This window comes from Chlorocebus sabaeus, chromosome 11 (assembly GCF_047675955.1).
Source record: "Chlorocebus sabaeus isolate Y175 chromosome 11, mChlSab1.0.hap1, whole genome shotgun sequence".
NCBI classification, from domain to species: domain Eukaryota; kingdom Metazoa; phylum Chordata; class Mammalia; order Primates; family Cercopithecidae; genus Chlorocebus; species Chlorocebus sabaeus.
Window position 1 is genome coordinate 2,029,357 of NC_132914.1, and position 22,959 is coordinate 2,052,315.

Genomic DNA, 22,959 nt, shown 5'->3' on the forward strand with positions numbered 1-22,959 from the left:
TGCAACCTCTGCCTCCCGGGTTCGAGCAGTTCTGCCTCAACCTCCGGAGTAGCTGGGATTACAGGCTCGTGCCACCACACCCAGCTAATTTCTTATATTTTTAGTAGAGACTGATTTTTTGTATTTTTAGTAGAGGGTTTCACCATGTTGGCCAGGATGGTCTAGATCTTCTGACCTTGTGATCCACCTGTCTTGGCCTCCCAAAGCGCTGGGATTACAGGCGTGAGCCACCACTCCTGGCCCCCCTGCTTTTTTTTTTTTTTTGGCTCACTGCAACCTCCGCCTCCCGGACTCAAGTGATCCTCTCACCTTGGCCTCCCTAAGTGCCGGGATTACAGGCATGAGCCACTGCGCCTGACCTAGTGTGGTAATATTTCAAAAATACTTTACAAAGCTTTATTCTACTTGCTACAGCTTGAGCATCAAGATCCTGACTCTGTAGTTTTCTTGTGATGTAGACCAACTACCTTTAGGGTTCATTTTCTTATCTTTTACTCACCCCAGTCTTAATTTTGTTGCACAGTGGAAAGCACATGAACTTCGTGAGGTTCAGAAACTGGGTATAACACAGCTGCTTCTCTTTGAATCCTAATGACCTTGAATAAGTTATCCAATCTCTAATCCTCAAAATGGTGGATAATAATACCTCAGAGGGCTGTATTTAAAGATGCTATGAAATACCACATGTAAATTATCTGGTACAGAATTTACCTTTGTTTATTCTCAGTAAATGTTTACTGCCTCTGTTGATTCTCAGTAAATGTTGGCTGCCTCTCCCCTGAAACAAAATGAAATGGTGTGTGTGAATAGCTTTATGAGCTTTAAATAATATAATTAAATAGAAGGCATTATTAGTTCTGTTTCCTCTTTCAGAAATGGGCATTAATAACATAATTTATAATCTCAGTAGTATAATGTGCTTGGCCAGGTACATGCCCAGGTTTGGTATTCTTTAGATTTTTGTTTCTTCTTGCCCTACATACTTTGAAAGCCCTTCGAGAAATCCTGTAGCAAACTCACATGATTTGTGAAACCAACAGTTGACTAATTTTTACTCTAATTCTATTTCTTTGACTAATTCTTAGTCTGTGTATCCATATATATGAACACTAATCCACCTATTACCTTCTTTTTATGGTGTCTAGGTTCTCCTACTTTACTCTACTTCTCCTTTCCCACTAAGAACTTTGAACCATATGGAATTTAATAGCTAGCATATACCCTGGTCTCTTCCTGTTTTGGTATTTCTGGTTGGATTGACTGTAATAATCCTTAATTGGATATTCAACTAATTGTCTAAAATAAGCTTACGTCTGTGAGTTAACAGGTAGAGTGCCAAGGACTTGAAAAGCTTGAACTCCTAAGACTTACTTGCTGCAGTCCAGTTTAGAGAGAAATTAATGATTTCTGAAAATATTCTTAGCACTTAAGACCATTGAAATATTATCACATATTCATTAAACATTTGTATGCATAGCACTTTCTGGTAACCCAGATGGATGTAAAACGTGTATGTTTTGGTCCTGAGTTTCTTCCTTCTAGGGTAGTCTAGTTAGAGTTCAGAATGACTCAAAAAAGTTGAAATGTAAGACATTAAGCCTTTTGAATACAAAATATTATCGATAATATGTGCTTATAAATTTGAAGACTTTGTCCTATTTATTTTTTATAAAGTGTGGTGAGTTTTGTTTTCCTTTACCTGTGAACTAGAAATAAAAATACCCTGTAGGGTCATTGTGATGTTTAAATGAGATTAGTTATGTAAAGCCCAGTTATAATATATAAACCTACATATATTCTTTCTAATATATACAATGAGTATTTAGAATTCTAATTGTATACTAGTTTTTAAACAAGTAATATGATACATGGTTAAAAAAAAAATGTAGACAGAGCAAAGTAAATATTCTTCTCACTTCAGACCTGAGGTTCTTCCCTGTGTTCTTCTGTACCAAGAGTATGGTTTTAAATATTTTTCATTAATTATTCTAGTACGTATACACTTACATATACTTATATATTTTTATAACATGTAAGTGGGAACATATTCATGTTGCCTTGTATCCCGTGTTTTTCATTTAAAAAAAGATTTTTGGTTATCGTTCCATCAACAAATATAGCTTTTGAATACATTATTCTTTTATTGTTACTGATTGCTGAATATTCTATCGTTTGGATATATAATAACTGGTATTTTTCCCCCAGCACTCCTTTAATGCATTTTTTCAAAACTTTCATCTTCTTAGGATCAACTCACTATCCTGAAGGTCCATTCTCCCAAGAAGAAGGGACAGAAAGACAGACCTGTTTGTAAGAAAGGCTTGGGTATCCCATGAACGAGCCAACAGAAAACCGATTGGGGTGCAGCAGGACTCCAGAGCCAGATGTAAGGCTCAGAAAAGGGCACCACCTGGATGGTACAAGGAGAGGTGATAATGACAGCCACCAAGGAGATTTGGAGCCCATTTTAGAGGCATCCATTCTCTCTTCCCATCATAAAAAAGTAAGTCAAATTGGAAGAATGGTAAACAAAGGAAAAAATGTGGAGGGTGTGGCAGAGGGAGGATATGGGGAAAAAAAAATGTGTGGGTCCATGGCTGAAGGGAGGATGGCGTGGTAAGAAGGAAACTTGCACATTTGTGTTTTTTTCTTCTGGATAACTTGAAGTCTTATTATTATTATTATTATTATTATTATTATTATTATTATTATTGAGACGGAGTCTCGCTCAGTCACCCAGGCTGGAGTGCAGTGGCGCGATCTCGGCTTACTGCAATCTCCGCCTCCTGGGTTCATGTGATTCTCCTGCCTCAGCCTCCTGAGTAACTGGGTACATGCCACCATGCCAGGCTAATTTTTGTGGCTTTAGTAGAGATGGGGTTTCGCCATCTTGGCCAGGCTGGTCTCGAATTCCTTACCTCAGGTATCCTCCCACCTCGAATCCCAAAGTGCTGGGATTACAGGCATGAACCACTGCGCCCGGTCTCTGCTGACTCTTAAAAGCATACTTAACCTGCTTTATCTTGTTGAAGGGAGAGGGCGTGTTCTATGGGTACCATATAATCTTTTGAATTTAACCATACTCTTTAGTTATGATGTTATCCGTTATTTTTGGAGAAATTCGAATTGCGTGTTGGAGCTACTTTTCCAGTAATTGTTTACCTCCAGTGTACACCTTGGGAGTCAGTAGAATTTCTGAAAGCTGAAGCAGATTTTACTCTTTCATTTCCTAGAGAAAAGAGCAACCTTTAGGCAACTATACCTGTAGAGCAGAAGTATCAGAAAGTCATTGTGACAGACGTTTTGCTATGTGGTTTGGAATTTCCAAATTATATAGCATGTGTTTAATGTTTTATTACTAATATAGTGTTTCTCAAACGGCGGATTGTACCTATTAGTGGGTTTTGAAATTAATTGTATTATAAAGTGTTAAAAAATTAAAGATCAAAATAGAATAAAAGCATTGAAGTGTGTATATAGTAATACACATTTAAATTGTTATTTTAGTTATTTTAGTTTTAGTTATGTATATAAATATGAATAAGATATGAAATACATTTCTTACTGTGGGTTGTGGTTACCATTTTGAAAGCCTCTACGTAGAACAGCAGCTTGGGGAAGAGTGTTGCGAGGTAGAGGCAACGAGCTAGTGCCGAGGTCCGAAGGTGGGAATGTGCTTATCTTCCTTGCCTTCCCCTCTGCCTCCTACCATCACCTGCGCCTGCTGGTATCTTCTTTCATCTTCTCTTTTATTTTATTTTAATTTATTATTATTTTGAGATGGAGTCTCACTCTGTCGCCCAGGCTGGAGTGCAGTGACACCATCTCGGCTCACTGCAACCTCCGCCTCCCACGTTCAAGTGATTCCCCTGTCTCAGCCTTCCGAGTAGCTGGGACTACAGGCCTGCGCAACCACGTCCGACTGATTTTTGTATTTTAAGTAGAGACGGGGTTTCACCATGTTGGCCAGGCTGCTCTTGAACTCCTGACCTCAAGTGATCCGCCCACCTTGGCCCCCCAAAGTGCTGGGATTACAGGTGTGAGCCACTGTGCCCGGCCTTCTTTTTTTTGTTTTGTTTTTTCTTTTTTCTTTTTTTTTTTAAAGGAGCAAAAGAAAGCCAGTATAGTTAGAGCATGAGGAACTAGAGGGACGAGTGAAATGAGATGAGGTCAGTGGACCAGTCAGAGAATAGGTTATACAGGTTTATTGAAGGAATTTAAATTGTATTTTAATAAAATTGCCTGGCAGGTGGGCAGCGTTTGGGGTGTTTAAGCATGGAGATGTTTGTGTTTTTAAAAATATCACTGTGGTTGTGGAATGGATTATTTGAAGACAGAATAGAAGAGGGACCCAGGTGTTAGAATATAGATGAGAGATGATGTCACTTGAAACAGCGTGGTGGGAGCAGCAGAAATGGAGGGAAATGGTTAGATTCTGGGTATATTTTGTGGGCTGAATCAACAAGACCTTCTGATGGATTATCTGTAGAGTGAGGAAAATAGAGGAATCAAGGCTGATTCTCTGAGCTGAACTGAAATGGTAAAGCAAGAGGGAGGAGCGGGTTTAAAGTAGGGAAATCAAGAGCGGTGTTTTGGAAATGTGAGATTCGAGATTCTTATTAGATATCTTAGAAGAGATTGAGGAGGCAGTAACTGTATCACTATAAGATTTTTATGTACCACTGTTTCTTAACTATTTTTAAAACTGATACTGTTCTTACAGCATCTAAGGAATTTTCAAGCTTGAAAGAATTTCAGGCTAGCCAATTTGAGATTTATAATGTCAATAAAATTCTGTTTATCATTCCACATTATTTTTAATTACGTACAAAGATCTAACATGTCACCCAGGGACCATTTCACCCACTGCTCTGTTTGGTCGCCAGTCTTTTGTCTCTCTTTTCGGCAGTGGTTAGGCGGATATCCTTTCCTCAGGGAAGAGAAATCCGTGGTTTGTTGCCCTTGCCAATAACAAAAATGTTGGAAAGTTTAGTGGCAAAGCCATTGGCATCTTTCATGTGAACCACATCAAAAGATCCAGGGTGCCTTTCTCTGTTGGTTATCACACCAATTCTTCCCAGGTTAGCACCTACAGTCACCATAGACAGGTTACCAGTGTCAGACTTGATGAAATCGGTAATCTTGCCAGTCTCCAAATCAATCGCAATGGTATCATTCACCTTGATGAGGGAATCAGGGTAGCAGATGGTGCCGAGCATCATGAGTCACCAGATGAGGGATTCCTTTTGTGCCCACAAAGATTTTTCTCACTTTGTATTTGGCCTCCTCAGGTATAATAGGATGTACAGCAAAGCGACCCTTGGTGTCATAGATCAGACGGAAATTCTCTCCCGTCTTGTCAATGCTGATGACATCCATGAATCCAGCAGGGTAGGTTCTATCAGTTCAGACCTTGCCATCGATCTTATTGAACCTCTGCATGTAATCTTCTTTACTTCATCTCCTGTCAGGGCATACTTAAGTCTGTTCCTTAGGAAGGTGATGGGAGTAACTCTCTCAACTTATGGGGACTGGTGGATGGACGAGGAGCAAACACATCGGTCAGTTTGTCCAGCATCTAATGCTTTGGAGCTGCTACCCACTTCCGATGCTTCTCGGGACCATGCGCCATGGCTGCGTTAGGCAAGGAAAGCAAAATATATTTTTAGAGTCCAGAACTTGCCCACCCAATCACTTTTGTGTCAGATTTACATTAATTGATTTTTCTGTGTGTTGTAATACTATATATTTTTGTTTACTGTCTTCACTGATGGGAGTGTTATCTTCTGTAGATAATATTTGTGTTTCAATTTCACTAATAAGTAATTAGGTGGATGGGATTTTTCCCATCCTTATGAATGAACTCATTTATTGCCCTGAAAGCCTCTATTTGATTTTCGTTTAATCTTGAGCTAATGCAGAAGTTAGCAGTATCAACAAAAGAACCATTTTTTCTTTCATTTGTTTTAATAGATTTTTATATGAGGAGCCAAGGAATGAAAGGATCCATAGGTTGTGGAATGTTAGAGCTGAAAAGGCCCTCCAGAGTCATCCATCCTCAGTTTACCAGGGAGGAAATTGTGTTTTTATTCCTAATGAAAATTTGTCTTGTGTGTGTTGTCTCTCTTTGGAGTTGAAGTTCCTTGCTGAAAAAGAGAATCTATATGCAGTACTGTCCCTTGCTGCCGGTTTCACTGTTAATGTATAGTGCACATGGGAGCTAGAAAAGAAAGGGGATAGAGTTACAGAGAACTGCAGTTTTGAGACTGAAATAAAAGGCAAAATATTAGTATCTTAGTGATTTGAGGAGTTCTATATACTGATTTTTTGTTTGTGTTTGGAGAAAGGACTCATTTCTTAATTTTCAGTTTTGAAGTTGAAACATCTGAACTGTAGACTGCAGCCTTCTCAATAATTCTAGTAATACCTTAATTGTATCACTTTCATAGACATTATCTCATTTGCTTCTCAAAACTATGCTCTGAAACAGAAAGAGCAGATATGATTTCTTTTTGAAAGTGGACGAAAATAGGATTTAGAAAGGTTAGTAATTTGCCCAAGGTAATGTGACAAAATGAGAGCATGTGCTAAGTCTTCTGACTGCGCTTTCTGCTGAACAAAGCTGCCTTTATGAGAATTGGCACCAGATTGACTTAATGTTTCTGAATTCCAAACTCAGTCCCCGAGTGTTTATATTGAACCTGGAGGTTAGATTCAGTGGTTGGTCTTGTTTTTGACAGAGGTTGTTGCAGGCCTCATTTTCTGTTAGGCCAGGGTAATTTTGCATCTCAGATGCGTCCTAACTTTGTAATGGGTTTTCTGATTATTTTGAAAGCAAATAAAACGAATATATCATAGTACAGTCGTTCACATTCCTAACAATTTTGCATCATTTTCTTTGTTTTTTCCCCTTTTTTAGAAGATGCAGATCTTAACTAAATTTCTTAGGCTTCATTTAAAACATGATGGGAGCCCTTACGCTGTCTTAAGTTGTGGAGATTGGCATTCACATGCCAATCGTGCATAAGGATAAAAGCAAAATAGGAAAAGCACCAGGGGTGTCTCATTTTTTATTAAGTGTAATTCTGAATTTATAAAGTAAGATTTAAGGTAATTATGTGCATTACAGACTGGTATCTTTTTGTACAAGTCTTTATTTACTGCCAAGTTTCTTTAAATCAATAAACCTATTAGGAGTGCCCACCTGATCACATATTGCCCTTTATAGAAAAGTACAAATGCCAGGATTTTATTCCAGGCCTGCTGAATCAGAATCTTTGGATCCTGGGTATATTTTTTTTGTTTCACAACTAAGATGCTCACTACTGTTTAAAAACCTCCTTCCTGGCCAGGCGCAGTGGCTCACACCTGTAATGCCAGCAATTTGGGAGGCCGAGGCAGGCAGATCACGAGGTCAGGAGTTTGAGACCAGCGTGTCCATCATGGTGAAACCCTGTCTCTACTAAAAATACAAAAATTAGCTGGGTGTGATGACGGGCACCTGTAATCCCAGCTACTCGGGAGGCTGAGGTAGGAGAATCGCTTGAACCTGGGAGGTGGAGGTTGCAGTGAACCAAGATCGCACTACTGCACTCCAGCCTGGGCAACAGGGTAAAACTCCGTCTCAGGGAAAACAAAACAAAACAAAACACCTCCTTCTGGTAGGAGATAGTTAAGGGAAAAAAAATAAAAAAAAAAAATAATAAAAAAACCAGAAAAACAACCAAACCAGTCCCTATTTTTTTATATTTATTTATTTTAAATAAGTATTTTATTTAAAATAGTTAATGTATTAAAAACTTCTTAGCAACATGCTTTGCAAAGAAATATCAACACATTCTCTGAGGATTATTAGGAAAATGAAGTTAGATTTATTTACTGTTTGTTAAAGGAAAATATCACATTTACTCACAGTTGACTCTTAAAAATTTTTTTTGAGATAAATTTTATATACCATAAAATTAACCCATTTAAAGTGTACAATTCAGTGGTTTTATTAGTCACAGGGTTGTACAACCATCACTTCAATCTAACTTTAGGACATTTTCATCATCCCCTAAAGAAAACCCTTAACCCATTTGCCATCACTTCCCATCTCTACCCCCAACCCTAGGCAACCTCTGGTCTACTTTCTGTTTCTATGGCTTTGTCTATTCTGGACTTTTTAATAAATGGAATTGTAAGACGTGGTGTTTTGTATCTAGCTTCTTTTACTTAGCATAATGTTTTTAAGTTTCATCAATATTGTACTATGTACCAATACTTCATTCCTTTTTATGGCTGAATAATATTCCATTGTATGGATATGCAGAGGTCCTTTCTTATTTGTGGTTTCACATTCTGTGGCTTCAGTTACCCCTGGGTCAACCGAGATCTGAAAATATTAAATGAAAAATTCAGAAATAATTTATAAGTTTTAAACTTTGTGCTGATCTGAGTGGTGTGATGAAGTCTCACACCTTCCTTGCCCTGTCCTGTCTTACCCAGGAAATGAATCATCCCTTTGTCCAGCATATCCATGCTGCAGATGGCTGGCTACTTACTTACTTAGTAGCCATCTTGTTATAAGGTCACAGGTCACAAGAAGCCTGAGTACAGTACGCTAAGATATTTTGAGTGAGAGAGCATATTCATATAACTTTTTTTTTTTTTACAGTATATTGTTAAAATTGTTCTATTTTATTACTGGTTATTGTTAATCTCTTACTATACCTCATTTATAAATTAAACTTTTTATAGGTATGTATGTATAGGAAAAAACACAGCATATATAGGGTCCAGCACTATCCATGATTTCAGGCATCCACTGGGGGTCTTAGAACATATTTCCTGTGGATGGGGAAGCTACTGTACTATATAGTTTATCTATCCAATAATGATTGATGGACACTTGGGTTGTTTACACTTTTCGACTGTTGCAAATAATGTTGCTGTATCATTCATGTAAAAGCTTTTGTATGGATTTGTTTTCATTTCTGTTGGGTATATACTCAGGAGGGATTTTTCTGGATTATATGTTAACTCTGTGTTTAATATTTTGAGTGTTTTTCATAGCAGCTGCACCAGTTTATATTCCCACTAACAATGTGTGGGGGTTCCACTTTCTCCACACCCACACTAACTATTGTTACCATATTTTGAATATAACTGTCCTAGTGGGCGTGAAATGGTATTTCATCATAGTCAGTTAACTCTTGAGCTTTTATCAAGAGACCTGCCTAGGTTAGCTTTGCTCAGGATTTTGAATATTAACCTCTTTGAGGAATTTGGAAATAGAAGCTAAATTCAAACTTACTATAAAACTCAAGTTGTGTCAATTTAACTTCAAATGGTCTTCTCATTGTCTGTTCTGCCATTACTTTAAGCCACCACCATCTTCCATCTGGAATACACCTCCTGTCAGGACTTCTGTTTTGTTTCTTGTACTGTCCAATATATTCTTCACACAGTTCCTAGAGAGAGCTCTTAAAAATGCAAAGTTTATTATGCCATTCCCATTTAAGAAATTCATTTGTTTCCCACTGCACTTTTGGTAAAATCCCAAATCCTTTCTATAACCTGTAGGATCCTGCGTGATCTCACTGCTACCCTATCTGTCCAACTTCATTTCAGGACATTCTTCTCCATGTTCATTGAGCTGCAATCGTATTGGCCTTATTTCAGTTTCTTAAACAGGCTGGGCTCTTCGCAGCTTCAGAGCCTTCAAACATGGCTCTTTCCTCTGCCTGGAGTGTTCTTACACCCACACCTCTGCCTAACTGCTGCTCATCCTTCAGTATTCAGGTTAAGTTCTCTACCCCCACTTCATTCTATATCAGGTTTCCCATTGTTATCTTTAATCACCTTTTATTTTCCGTTATAGTGCGTATCATGACATATATTTGTGTGACTTATATATTTATGTTTATAAACATATATATATACACATATTTTATAAAAATTTTTAGTTATTTAATAATTGTTTTTGCTTGTAGACTCTTCAGTTCCATGGTGGTAAGAATCTTGCCTTTTTGTTTTCCCCTGGTATCCTCAAGAGTCTAACCTGATCTTTGAGTGGCATATAACAAATAGTTGTTGAATGAATTTATCAGCAACAAATTTAAAGTTCTGTGTCTAAGTGGTTTCAAGTAGTTTCTTTAAAGAGATGTACAAAAGGAGCACATGGGGAGGTATACTGTTTAGATGCTTAGGGAAGCTTAACTATTCTCCTTCTTTAATCTTCGAGAGAATAAATGCATTCTTATCAGGAGAATAATGATAGTTCACTTTTATTGATCTTTTACAATGGATGAAACAATTTTTGAGCTCTTTTGAATATATTATTCTTTCCTAAAGTAGCCTTATGGAATAGATATTATTAGAATCTGTTTTACAGATGAGGAAACTGAGGTTTCATGTGAATGCATGAGTATTGTACACTGGGACTCTTGTCCAGGGGGATGATATACTTTTTCTCTTCAGAGGGGCAGGATTTTCTTTTCATTGGTGTATTGTAAAAAATGCGATATGGCAATTTCAATGGTTATTTGCCTTTAATACATTTTAAAGTACATTATTTCCATAGATGATCAGACTTGTGGAAAAAGAGACCCTATGATAGGTAATAGTGATCCATTGTAGTTGTGGAACTGGCTCTCAAGTAACATTAAATAAAGTACCTGTATGTACAGTTAGATTACGCTTACCTGTGCATAGGAATCTCTTCCTTATTTGAGGTGATGGAGAGGTTGGTCTCTCCGATTCCTTATGAAGCAGAATGGATTTTTAGAAAGAGTATTAGAAACTAAATACTTTAAAATTGAAATCTCTGCAGTAGGAATCTGTATTTGTCACAAGCTCCCCTATGTGATTGTGAGACACACTTAAAGATTGAGAGCCAATAATCACAATTTTCTTTTCATAATACATATGTGTAAGTTCCAGACCAGCAGGAATTATATCAGGGTAAAGCTGGGCCTCGAGGAGCTGAGTGTTTCCTCTTTTGTAAGTGCAGTGTGTAATAGTATGCCTCTTGTCTCACAGGGTTGTAATGAGAATAACTTAGTGCATGTGAAGCAGCGGTAGCACTGCCTGGTACAGAGAAAGCACTTAATAAATGTTAGATGTAGCATATCATTGGAGGTGTATATTTGGGTCAAAAAGAAAAGACTTCCTCTGTTACATCCAAAGGACAAAGTTAATCTCCCTTTATTTCTTTTTGTTTTTATTAGATTTGTATTTATCTTATAAAAAATAGATTGGTGGTTATCCGTCTCCACTCACTTGAACATGTTTATCCTCTGCATCCAAAATAGTCCAGGAATGGCTGGACCTGGTGGCTCACGCCTGTAATCCTAACAACTTTGAGAGGCTGAGGCAGGCAGATTGCTTGAGCCCAGGAGTTGGAGATCAGACTGGACAACATGGCGAAACCTTATCTCTACAAAGAATACAAAAATTACCTGGCCCTGGTGGCATGTACCTGTAGTCCCCAGCTACTTGGGAGGCTGAGATGGGAGAATCACTTGAGCCCAGGAATTTGAGGCTGCAGTGAGCCATGATTGTTCCACTGCATTCCAACCTTGGCAACGGAGTAAGACCCTGGCTCAAAACAGAAAATTACACACATGTATATTCCAAGAATATTGTATTTGTGCAGTATTTAAGTAAAGAAATGAATGATTTAACCTGAATTTTAGTCCTGGCTGTATTGCCAGCCAGATGTGTGACTTTGGCTAATTTTCTTGATTTCTTTGGGTTTCATTTTCCTTACATTAAAATGGAGATGTTTAACTGGGTGATAAACATCTAAGATTTTCTTATCCTCAAAATTTCTATGGTCCCCGACGCTATATTAATACTTTTTTGTAATGGGATAAAAAATGAGTGAGGGTCATAGTTTACTTTTTTCACAAATCAATCCAGTTAAGTATCTTTGCTTAAGCAGCCCTTTTAATGCCTTCTTTGATAACTTTTATCATGCCTGGTTTTATTTAGTGAAGCCATTTCTGTGGACTAGTAAATAATTTTGTAGGAAACAGTTTGGTAAAAGGAAAAAAGCAGGGTTTTGTACTCAGAGTGACCTGAATTTGTATCCCTGATCTCTTCTATATCATTATTTTTCAAACTTCTGCGTAGGAGGATCCTTCAAAGAAAAACGACAAAAACCTTATTAAAGTATTACACACATATACACGTAGATATGTCATAAGTGGATAGTTTGATAAACTTTTATAACCTAGACACTTCTGAATAACCAGCACTCCTGGAGGTTCCTTATTACCTCCTCATACTAACTGCCAATTCCCACTCCCCCAGAGGGAACCATTACCCTGACTTCTAATGGCATAGATTAATTTTGCTTCTTTTGTACTTTATCTCATTGTAATGATTCCATATATACTCTTGTATCTGGCTTCTTTTGCTCAGTATCATGTTTGTGAAATTCATCTGTATTTTCTGGGTATAGCTGTAGATTGTTCATTTGTATTGGTCTGTGGTATTTCTTTATATTACTGTACCAATTTTTATTTTATTTATATGAAGGCAATCTGGGTTGTATCTAACTTGGGGCTATTATAAATAGTGTTGCTATGAACATTCCAGTACTTGTTTTTTAGTGAACAAATGTATACACTTCCATTAGCTACATACCTGTGAGTGGAATTACTGGGTTAGGAAGATGATCCCATTCTCCCTTCAAACATCAGAAATATTTAACAGACCTCACTACATGATACTCACATTTTAAATGTTAGTTTGAAAAAAATACATGATAGAAATTGGCTATGAATTCAGTTCATCTTAGGTGAATTTGTATTTTGTAATTCACGCAGCACCTACATGTGTTTTAAAGTAGTTATACCTACTTTATGAATGAGACATTTATTCAGTCTACAGAAAACATTTAGTGTGTGTATACACTTGCATAATATTTGAAGTAATTAGCCAAGAAAGATAGTGGTGTTAGGTTGGGAATTAAGGTACTACTTAGAGCTGTGTACCTTCTCGTGGCTTCTATTTCTTCATTTACCATGCTTGATCTAGATTTCCACTTAATAAAATGGGAATAGAAATATACTTATTTCAGAAACTTGTTATGAAGGTTTGATTAATTTGTAAAAATCACTTAGTGCAGTGTCTGGCATGTAGTGTATAATAAATAATAATTGTTACTCTGTCCTTCCTTTATAATAGTACTTGACTACTATAACTGTAGTAAATCCTGATAAACACATCTTGAAGTTATCTACATATCTCAGCCACCCTTGACTTCAACAGCCTTTTCATAAAGGTGATTTCTAAATGTATCATCGTAGTGCTGTCTTCTTTTTTTTCCCCTAGACCCTTCAAATAAGAAGTGTTTTCTTCTTTATTGGACTTTTAACCATTCAAATTGAACTAATGTTAAACTAAGGTTAACTGTCCACTCCCCCACCAGCTTTTCCTTCTATTCTAACTTCCTAATCCTAATTTCTCTTAAATAATACCAATTTTCTTTCACGTACTCAAACTTGGTTCCTAGACTGTCAAAGTGGCAGGGATCCCAAAAGTCATTTAGTTTAGTAGACACACGGATGCTTTTAATCCTTCTTCAAATGTTTTTAGTTTCTTTACCATGTGTTGGCACTTTGGACTTGAGAAGACACAGTTTTTGCCCTTAAGCAGCATGTAGTTTAGTTGGAGAGACAGGTAAATCAGTACATTTGTGGTGAGTGCTGTGTGATTTTATGCACAGATTACTATGGTAGTAACTCCAGCTGCAAATGGATTTAGCTAAGAAAGGACTAAAGGACATTCTAGACAAAGGGAACAGCAGATGTGAAGATTCAGAAGCAAGATATAACATGGTGCCTGTAGGGAATAGTAATAATAATAGCTCATGTTTATTGAGTACACACTGGCACATACTGATGTCTGAACCTGAAATGTCCAGCATAGCTGGAATGAAAGGTCAAGGTACAGTGGGGTGGAGGATGTGGTAGTAAGACAAGACAGCTAGGGCCTGAAATCTAAGTCTTTAGCCTCCTGGTCCAGTGTTATACCATCATTCAAATTTCTTTTTGAAATTTATATCAGTTTCAAATTTTGTGTAATGCATACTGGTTGAAATGATTAGACCATTGCCTCTAGGCCTCTGACCCTAAAGCCTGGACTCTTAACTATATTTGCTAAAATGTATAGTTAGGAGGCATTCTGTAAGCTTTTGGACAAAAATATGGAGGCGTTTCAAACCAGGTTGTCCTAATCTTTATATTTATGGCTCCCCTCTGCCTCCTGCTCCCTTTCTGAGCTTTCAAGATATTAGGTTGAATAAAGAGATCAGCCTTTATGGTTGTCCTACTTTTCCTCTGCTCCAGATTCTTCTTTATAATTTGGGAGATAAGGAACTTTTATTCCTTCAACCTTCATATTCTGTTAAACTGGTTTACTTTAACCAAACTCAAGAATGCCACTATATAATAGTTTATTATAAGAAAACTAACTTGTAAATAGACTCTTGTCAGTCACTTCATTTTATTTTCATGGAGAAGTCTGCTTAAGAAATTCAGTTAAGATTAGAGGCTGGGCGTGGTGGCTCACCCCTGTAATCCCAACTTCTCGGGAGGCTGAAGCAGGAGAATCGCTGGAACCCTGGAGGCAGAGGTTGCAGTGAGCCGAGAGCGCCGAGATCACGCCATCACACTCCAGCCTGGGGGAACAAGAGCGAGACTTCGTCTCAAAAAAAAAAAAAAAAGATAGAATTGCTATTTGAGAATTTTTAAGAAACTGAGTGATTTTAAAGATCTTTTCCGTCAAGCTTTGATGGAAGTCAGAGTACATATATTTCTAGGCAGGCCAGAATGAATATTCATGTAGACTGCATATCGCAGTTATTCTTTTGGAGAATACTGGGTATATATCCATCAATACTTATTCTTCGGCTATCTTTTTTTATTTTTATTTTTGTGGATAGCTTTGTTTCCACAAACTTCTTTGTTTTCATTTGTTAGTAATATCAGCTTGCTAATGCCCTTGGTACACATTTCCAGTTTCTAAAGTTAAGGCTGGCTTCAACCTGTCAACTTGGAAAAAGACCACAAAAATCACCTGTTGATCAAACTAAGCCAGGTTTATTATATACTCCAGTAAGGGTGAACACTGCCTTAAAAAGTCCTAGAAGTATTTCAGAAAGAAAGTATTGGATATGGATATTTACAGGGTTTTGGGGTCTGGGTTCAAGTAGTTTAAGGAGATTTTACTTGGCCCTGTGCTAAGTTTGTGGTAGAATTCTTGGACTAAGTCTTGATAAACAAATAGTTATTTGATAAGTGAGCATGTTTGCCCAGTTGAGCAATTTATTATTCTAAGGATCGAATTGTGCAGTCTGTTGTTCAGTTGAATGAGTTTTCGAGAAATTCCTAAAGCTAATGATGAAGTTATTTACCGTTTTGCATTCTTACCTTCCTGGGCATTAATTTCCTAGAACAAATAATAAAGTTATGTTGATATAGGGGCCATAGATCTTAGTCCTCATAATTAAGCTATGTGAATGCAGAAGGTCTCAGTTCTAAATGACATTTATAAAGGCAGACAAATTTTAATCAAAGGTTTACTGTTTCCAGCCCTGGGTACTGTACCGTTTCGTGACCTTTTTCGTCTAATTGTGGATGGTAGATAGTATCATGATTGGGAGTCTTTGTGGCACTTTGTGCACTTCCACTAACATTTAAATACATCATTTGTTGCACCTGAAGCTTTAGTTGACGTAGTCTCTTTTTCTCAACATGGTACTTTTGCTTTTCCCACTTGGTTATTTTCCTTTATCTCATCTTTGCAAAATTTTTATTCTTCATGCAGCTTTTCCTGAGCCTTATCATTTCTATCTTTGAACTAGCTATACCTTTTTTTCCTATGGTAGTTATTTATGTGGCTAATTTAGCACTTTATTAGATTGTAAGTCCATGGAAGATAGAGACTATGTTTTATTCATCTTATTTTTAATCATCTAATAAATATTCATTAAACTGAATTATTCTGTTGAATTGAGTTGGGCCAAAACCAATAAATACCCAATAGGTTTGTGAATTATTTTCATATTAGGCTGATCTTAAAGACCTTTTTTCTTTATCACTATGGTTCTGTCTTTCCAAAGGTAAAGTGTACTCTGGAAAATTCTCATTTTAGATTGCAGTTTGGACAGATCATCAAAGTCAAGTGTTACTATGTTTTGAAATACAGTCAGCAAAGTTCTCACAGATGGACTTTACTGAAAACAGATGGCGGGAGGGAAGAGATATTTCAAAATATCTGTGTGCTCATTTCAAAGCATTGACCTCTACAAATTTAAATATAATAGTTATTCATAGAAAAACCTGGAGAATTAAGTTTTATGCCTTTATTCTTGGCAGCTTTGGTTTTGTTTAATCTTTCACAATGTCGTGTATCTTGTCATAATTTTGTTGAGGGTATGTGGTAAGGAGTATGACAACAGAAGCAGAACATAGCATGTATGTGGTCATTGAATATAGATACAATTTATTGTTCAGAGATATCTTTGGGTACTGTGGTTTGGTGGCTGTTGGATGGAAGTTAGAAATAGTAATTTCACTCATAATAAAATAGTCATTTGGACTTAATATTGGAAGACAGAGACTGTTTTAAATATAGTGGCTAGCATAGTCTTTCCAAGCCATCAGTATGTGACATACGGTATACTCTAGGGAAAGTATTTTTTATCCTGTGTTTTAGCCAGTGTATAACTCTGCCACTGTATTCCTACTTTATCCTCTCTCTAACCCAGGGAACTGCATTTACCACCACCTACACCATGTGGATACCTCGTTAGCAACTCCATAATACTTGAACACAATAAATAGTTAATTATGGTCTGGTATTTTAATTTATCCTTTGAGAATACATTTGTGAATATTCCATTATACAAGGGTGAGAATTGGTCATAATACTTGGTAAATCAACAGAGTTATTAATACTTTGCCCTTCTGAAGGAAATATTTTTGTTTTGTTTGTTTCTCTTGTTGCCCAGGCTGGAGTGCAGTGGCACGATCTCGGCTCACTGCAACCCCCACCTCCTGGGTTCAAGCTATTATCCTGTCTCAAGCCTCCTGAGTAGCTGGGATTACAGGTGCGCGCCACCTCACCTGGCTAATTCTTGTATTTTTAGTACAGATGGGATTTCACCATGTTGGCTAGGCAGGTCTCAACATGCTGACCTCAGGTGGTGCACCCGCCTTGGCCTCCCAAAGTGCTAGGATTACAGATGTAAACCACTGTGCCTGGCTGGAAATAATTCTTTTATAAAGATTCTGAATCTTGCTCACATATTGGGATGGATGGAAATATTTATTTTTACTAAAGTCTTCTTTTTTTTTTTTTTTTTTTTTTTTTTTTTGAGACAGGGTGTAGCTCTGTTGCCCAGGCTGGAGTGCAGTGGCCCGATCACAGCTTATTGCAACCTTGACCTCCTGGGGCTCAAGGAGTCTTCCCCCTGAGCTTCTTGAGTAGCTGGGACTGTAAACAGCCACACACCACCACTCCTGGCTAATTTTTATATTTTTTGTGGAGATGGGGTTTTACCATGTTGCCCAGGCTGGTCTCGAGCTCCTGGGCTCAAGCCATCCTCCTGTCTTGGCTGCTATCAGTAGTCCTGTATGTAATCAGTTGCATTTAGCCTGATAATCAAAATTACTGATTGTGAGTAAGCGCATTGATTACTTACTGAATCATATTGATTCAGAGTGCAATTTCATCAGGTTTTACTTAATGGTAGTATACATTAACCATATTGTGTTTTATGTGCATATTTGTAGTTTTGAAACTGCTGACAACAATTTGCATGAGAATAAAGACTGTTTCTGTTTCTTTGTGAAGAATCAAATACACGTTGAATATGCGTAAATATTTGAGCTATTTTATATAACATATAATTTTATATTTTAAAATCGGTCTGCTATAATGGTTTCAAGCTGTTGCCCGTTTTCAGGTTTTATATAATTTTAATGGAATTTTATCATTTTAATTTCATGTTTAATTAGGCACAGCCCTCATTAATCTATTGTTGAAAGTCTTCTAGAGCATTTATTAATTTAGCCATCATGTAAGTATGTTCCAGAAGCCATGGGGAAGAAGATAGACACTTAAAATCTAGTTTAGGAAATGATACATTAAAAATGCAAAATTCTATTAAACATTAAATAAAACAGTATAAATCAATAAAAGCTGTAATCAGATATTACTGTCAAATGAGAGGCACAGACTTAAGTGCTAAAGAAATCAGAAGAAGAAGTCAGAAGAAGAAACAGAAGTCAGAAGAAGCAACTGCTGTGGATTAGATAGGTTATGCAGTCTCTAGTGAAAATTGGTTCTTGGTGGGGTGGGCAGTGAAAAACTATTAAATACTACTATGGTTTGTAACCCCCCCATAGGGCCACAGTACATAGATAGTATATCTGTGTTATTAAAATTCATGGGGATTAAGAAAGCAATCTAAAAATGTCCCAGGGCCGGGTGCAGTGGCTCATACCTATAATCCCAATATATTTGGAAGCTGAGGCAGGAGGATTGCTTGAGGCCAGGAGTTCAAGACCAGCCTGAGCAACATAGACCTCGTCTCTACACACACATAAACATGCATGTGCACACACAGACACAGTGGTGCATACCTGTAGTGCGCGCTGCACACACATGTGCCCACGGTGGTGCACACCTGTAGCCCCAGCTGTTCAGGAGGCTGAGGTGGAGGATTGCTTGAGCCCAGGAGGTTGAGGCCGCAGTGAGCCATGATTGCACCACTGTACTCCAGGAGCCTGGGTGACAGAGCAAGACCCTGTCCCCTGTCTCAAAAGAGAGAGAGGGGAAAAAAAAAAAAAGAAGGTCCCAGGCTCGGGGGTAGCAGTAATGAAAGAAAGGTTGAAGAACACGAGTTTAGGATAGTTAAAGAAGGGTTTTAAATAGGAACTATGAAGGTTAGTCATTGAAGGATAGATAGTATGTTTTAGGTAAGCAAAGATGGGGAGGTTATTTTATTCAAGATGGTTTTCTTGGAGATTATATGTTTTTATAAAATCAGACTGGGTGTGTAACGTGTCTCACATGCCACATCATAGCCTCTAGTTAGTGTCTTATAAACTGGAGAACAGGAAAATTAAAATCTCAGAATTTCCTTTTAAACAAGATCAAATGTAAAGTGTTGTAGTAGATTACCCATTGCCTCTGTGTTCATTCTTACCAATTAGTTTTTCGATTAGAGGTAGAGGATTCATTCATTTCTTTGTGCAGTGATGTTAGCAGTACTGTTTGTCTAGACAGACTCTTGGTTAGGTAGGGAATTGTGGTTCACTTGTGCTGTCTTACTCATTGAGTTAAAGAATTATAGAATTTTTTAGAGATGTAGAAGACTGTAGAGATTGTTTAAACTCCTCCCTTGATATATAGGGAGAAAATGGACCTGCAGTGAGGATCCGTTGATGTTAGTGGTAGAGCTGGCCTCACCACTTTGGTCTTCTGACTTCCAGTCTGCTGCCCTTCTTACAATATCATTTTATCTAAACCAGTATGAACCTTGGTCTGGAGGCAGAAATTTTAATCTTAGTAATTTATCTCTTTTTAGACCATACCGGATTGTCACTTCTTTTTCCATTTGCCTGGACAAATGAGTCATTTTCTTCAGAATGTGGGAAGGCAATGGGTTTTGGAGTTTGACTTTTCCACTTCAGCTTTAACCTTGGACAACTTATTTAACCTCTTTGCCTAATGCTCTTAATATGTTAAATGAGAATGAGAATACTTAATAAGGCGGTTGTTAGGATTAAGTTAGATGACCTATATATAAAGCCTTTTCCTCTGTGTTGGATATATTCTTTAAAAAATTTGTTATATGTTTTTCTCTCCTTTTTCTCTCTGCCACTAGAGTACTTACCACATTGTGTATCACAGTTATTTATTTCATGTGTCCCAGGTGCGAGTCTTGGAGGTTTTCCCCTCAGTAATTTCTCAATTTTATGTAATCTTATCATGGATCTATGACATAATTCTTAAAAAACAAACCAGTAAAGCCAGGAATTTGCTACTGAAACAAACACAGAGCTGCTATAGTAGACAGTTAATTCATCTGTCAGAGAAGAATTGAGTACTAGAGTTCATTTTTAATACTAATAATTCTATAATAAACTGACTTACTATATTGTTGATTTTTGTCTAAGGCCTTGTTTTAACCTTAAGAATTTCATTATAATTCTGCAAGGGAAATGTATTGATTGTGTCATTTGGCTCCCAGTCTCTGTCCTTGACTGTTTCTGTGATTGCCTTGCAGAGCTCTGAGGAACACGAGTGCAGTGATGAAGCTCCTCAGGAAGATGAGGGGTTTATGGGCATGTCCCCTCTCTTGCAAGCCCATCATGCTATGGAAAAAATGGAAGAATTTGTTTGTAAGGTAAGAGTGCAATTTCTTGTCATTGTCGTGCTATGTATTTAGCCCTTCCCAAACAGAAACCTCCAGAGAGAGTGGTGGTACTGTTGCCTTTGGTTTGCTTTGGGGAAGATCTGTGGCAAGATGGGGACAGAGGTGGTCTTGGGACTCTAATCTTGTTGAAGACACAATACATTTGTTGGCTTGTAGTAGCCATGATAAATCTCTGATAAAACTAGGATATCCAGCTGGGAAACAAATATTTCCTAATGTAGGTTAAGAGAGTAAATGTCTTATTGGTGGTTTAGACAAACAGAATGAAACATAATCAGAAGTGGTTGATGCCTGGAGATACGAAAATGCCCTCCTCTTCTGCTGACTGACTGCAATGGCAAGTGTACTGTTCTTTCTAGGGATTCTAGGAATTCTGAGTAATCAGGCTACTCTTGAGAGAGAAATTTTCCAGTTTTCATGTACATCTGGTATTTTCAGTTCAGCTGGTATATATTCTGTCTCTAAGATTTTTCTTCCAGTCCATTGTCTGATTCCCTAGGACCTATTGTGGGATTCTCTCTTTTTTTTTTTTCTAAAATAGTAATTAGAATTGTGTTTGCCTACTTAGAGAAAATAGACACACTGGTAAACTTGTAGGTACTTGATCAATCAGATCAATAAGGGCCCTGGCAGGTAGGATCTAATTAACATAAGTCTGTCTGTGTGTATATAAATTGATTTATTAAACATTTCTGGAGAACTACTATTTAGAGAGAAATTTTTGTGACACTTAGCTTTTCATGGCTTTTATGAAACCAAAACTTTTTATGCACATGGTCTTAGATCCAGGAGACTATAGGTTTTCTTACATTCACAATAATGCTGGAAATAATTGGGATCGGTGGACTTAGAATACTATCACTTTGGACCAGGGTATGAAAAGAGAACATTGTGATCTAAACATAGACATCCTTTCCAAGACTAAGGGTCCAGTGGGTTTTCAGGGGGAGTTTAAACATTTATGGGTCTGAAATAGAAAATTTTAGCCAGTTTGAAAATGAGTGAAGAAACTGAACAAAACAATAGATTCATTCTAGTGATCACTGTCTCAGGAGAATTAGCACAAAGGGATAAAAAAGATTATTTTGTTTTTAAAATGAAAATTTGGTGTGAAGAAATCTCTCAAAGTTGGCAAATTTAGTATCTGGGCCATTAGGGAATTTTAATATTTAGAGATCAGCGGGGTACTGTAGCTGACTTAACTGCCTTTTTGTCCTCTCTTTCTGAACAGAGAGCAAAGAATAAAGCAACTAAAACTCTAAATTAAACAGTGAATCGGAGAATAAATAGGGCAGGACATTTGTTTGCTACACACTATGATCTTCTGAAGAAAAAGGAGTGTTGTAAATATCCCTTAGCAGTTTGTTTATAGCAGCAGAATGAAGAGGCATCCTGTTACGCAGTGTTGTCTGGTGTGGCTCTACCCCTGCCATGGCAGTGCAACTGACCACACTTGAAAACCAGCCATGTCTAGTGGTACAGGGATTCTATTTCTTGGATTGGAAGCGAGTAAACAGAGACAGTTTAATATGAAATGTGCTGTGATCTTGGTCACTCTTTTTTCCCCTAGACTTCAGTTTTTGCTATTTTACCAGGATAACCAGGTCCATGTGGGAATAGGATGTGTGCTACGGGCAGTTTATTTGTTTTTGAAATTTATTAATTTTGAGTCTCACTCTGTCGCAAGGCTGGAGTGCAGTGGCACAATCTCCACTCACTGCAACCTCCACCTCTCGGGTTCAAGTGTTTCTCCTGCCTCAGCCTCCTGAGTAGCTGGAATTACAGGCATGCGCTACCATGCCCGGCTAATTTTTGTACTTTTAGTAGAGATGGGGTTTCACCATGTTGGCCAGGATGGTCTCGATCTCCTGACCTTGTGATCCGCCCACCTCGGCCTCCTATAGTGCTGGGATTACAGGTATGAGTCACTGTGCCCGGCTGTTTTTTTAAGAAATGTTTCTGTGCACTTCATGGTCTAATATACCCATATACCCAGTGGATTGTTGCTAAGATATTTGAAGGTAGGTAGTGTCTTTGTCAAGCTTATAAATAAATATGTCTTTGGCTAAGCTGTGATCTTATTCTTTTATTCTAGGGGCTAAAAGAGGATATACCTATTTGTGTTGGAATTTGGCTGACTATATATGACTCCAAGTTGAGAATGAGGGTGCAGTGTCTGTTGAGTGTGTCACTAATTGCAGTGTAATTAAGAAAGTATAGCTCCTTATCTCAGTATTTAGACCACTAGAACATTTGTTTAGAAATAACAGGGAAAATCACTCTGAAATTATATGCATATATAACTAGTAAGAAAGTCACATATTCTTTTTGAATGTAAAAAGGGAACATATGACTCTTGTCTACGCGGGGTAGCAGAGTAGCACTTTGGATACAGCAGAGCTGTGTGCACATTGTGAACTGCCTTGAAGATGGAAGGATTGATTTCTATCTTCCTCTCCCTCTCAGAAAATAAAATGCCCCCAAAGTAAGGTAATAGCAACATTTTGTAAGGTTAATCT

General features: G+C 37.5%; 2 protein-coding genes across 3 annotated transcripts in view; one reads left to right on the top strand and one right to left on the bottom strand.

Annotated features, from left to right (window-relative positions):
• ADIPOR2 (adiponectin receptor 2) overlaps positions 1-22,959 on the top strand; it is a 98,888-nt gene that overhangs the window by 62,629 nt on the left and 13,300 nt on the right. Inside the window, exons 2-3 of one of the 2 annotated variants that reach the window (XM_007967159.3) lie at positions 2,247-2,503; positions 20,291-20,410. In XM_007967159.3, the coding sequence (XP_007965350.1) occupies positions 2,333-2,503; positions 20,291-20,410 (291 nt within the window). In that variant the 5' untranslated portion in view covers positions 2,247-2,332. Of the gene's footprint in view, positions 1-2,246; positions 2,504-5,286; positions 5,392-20,290; positions 20,411-22,959 lie in introns of those variants that run through there. The other variant, XM_073020350.1, reaches the window with a different exon arrangement.
• The window catches only part of CACNA2D4 (calcium voltage-gated channel auxiliary subunit alpha2delta 4), a 158,816-nt gene continuing 149,759 nt past the window's right edge, over positions 13,903-22,959 (bottom strand). Inside the window, exon 38 of the mRNA XM_073020347.1 lies at positions 13,903-14,671. Within this exon, the coding sequence (XP_072876448.1) occupies positions 14,660-14,671 (12 nt within the window). The 3' untranslated portion in view covers positions 13,903-14,659. The remainder of the gene's footprint in view (positions 14,672-22,959) is intronic.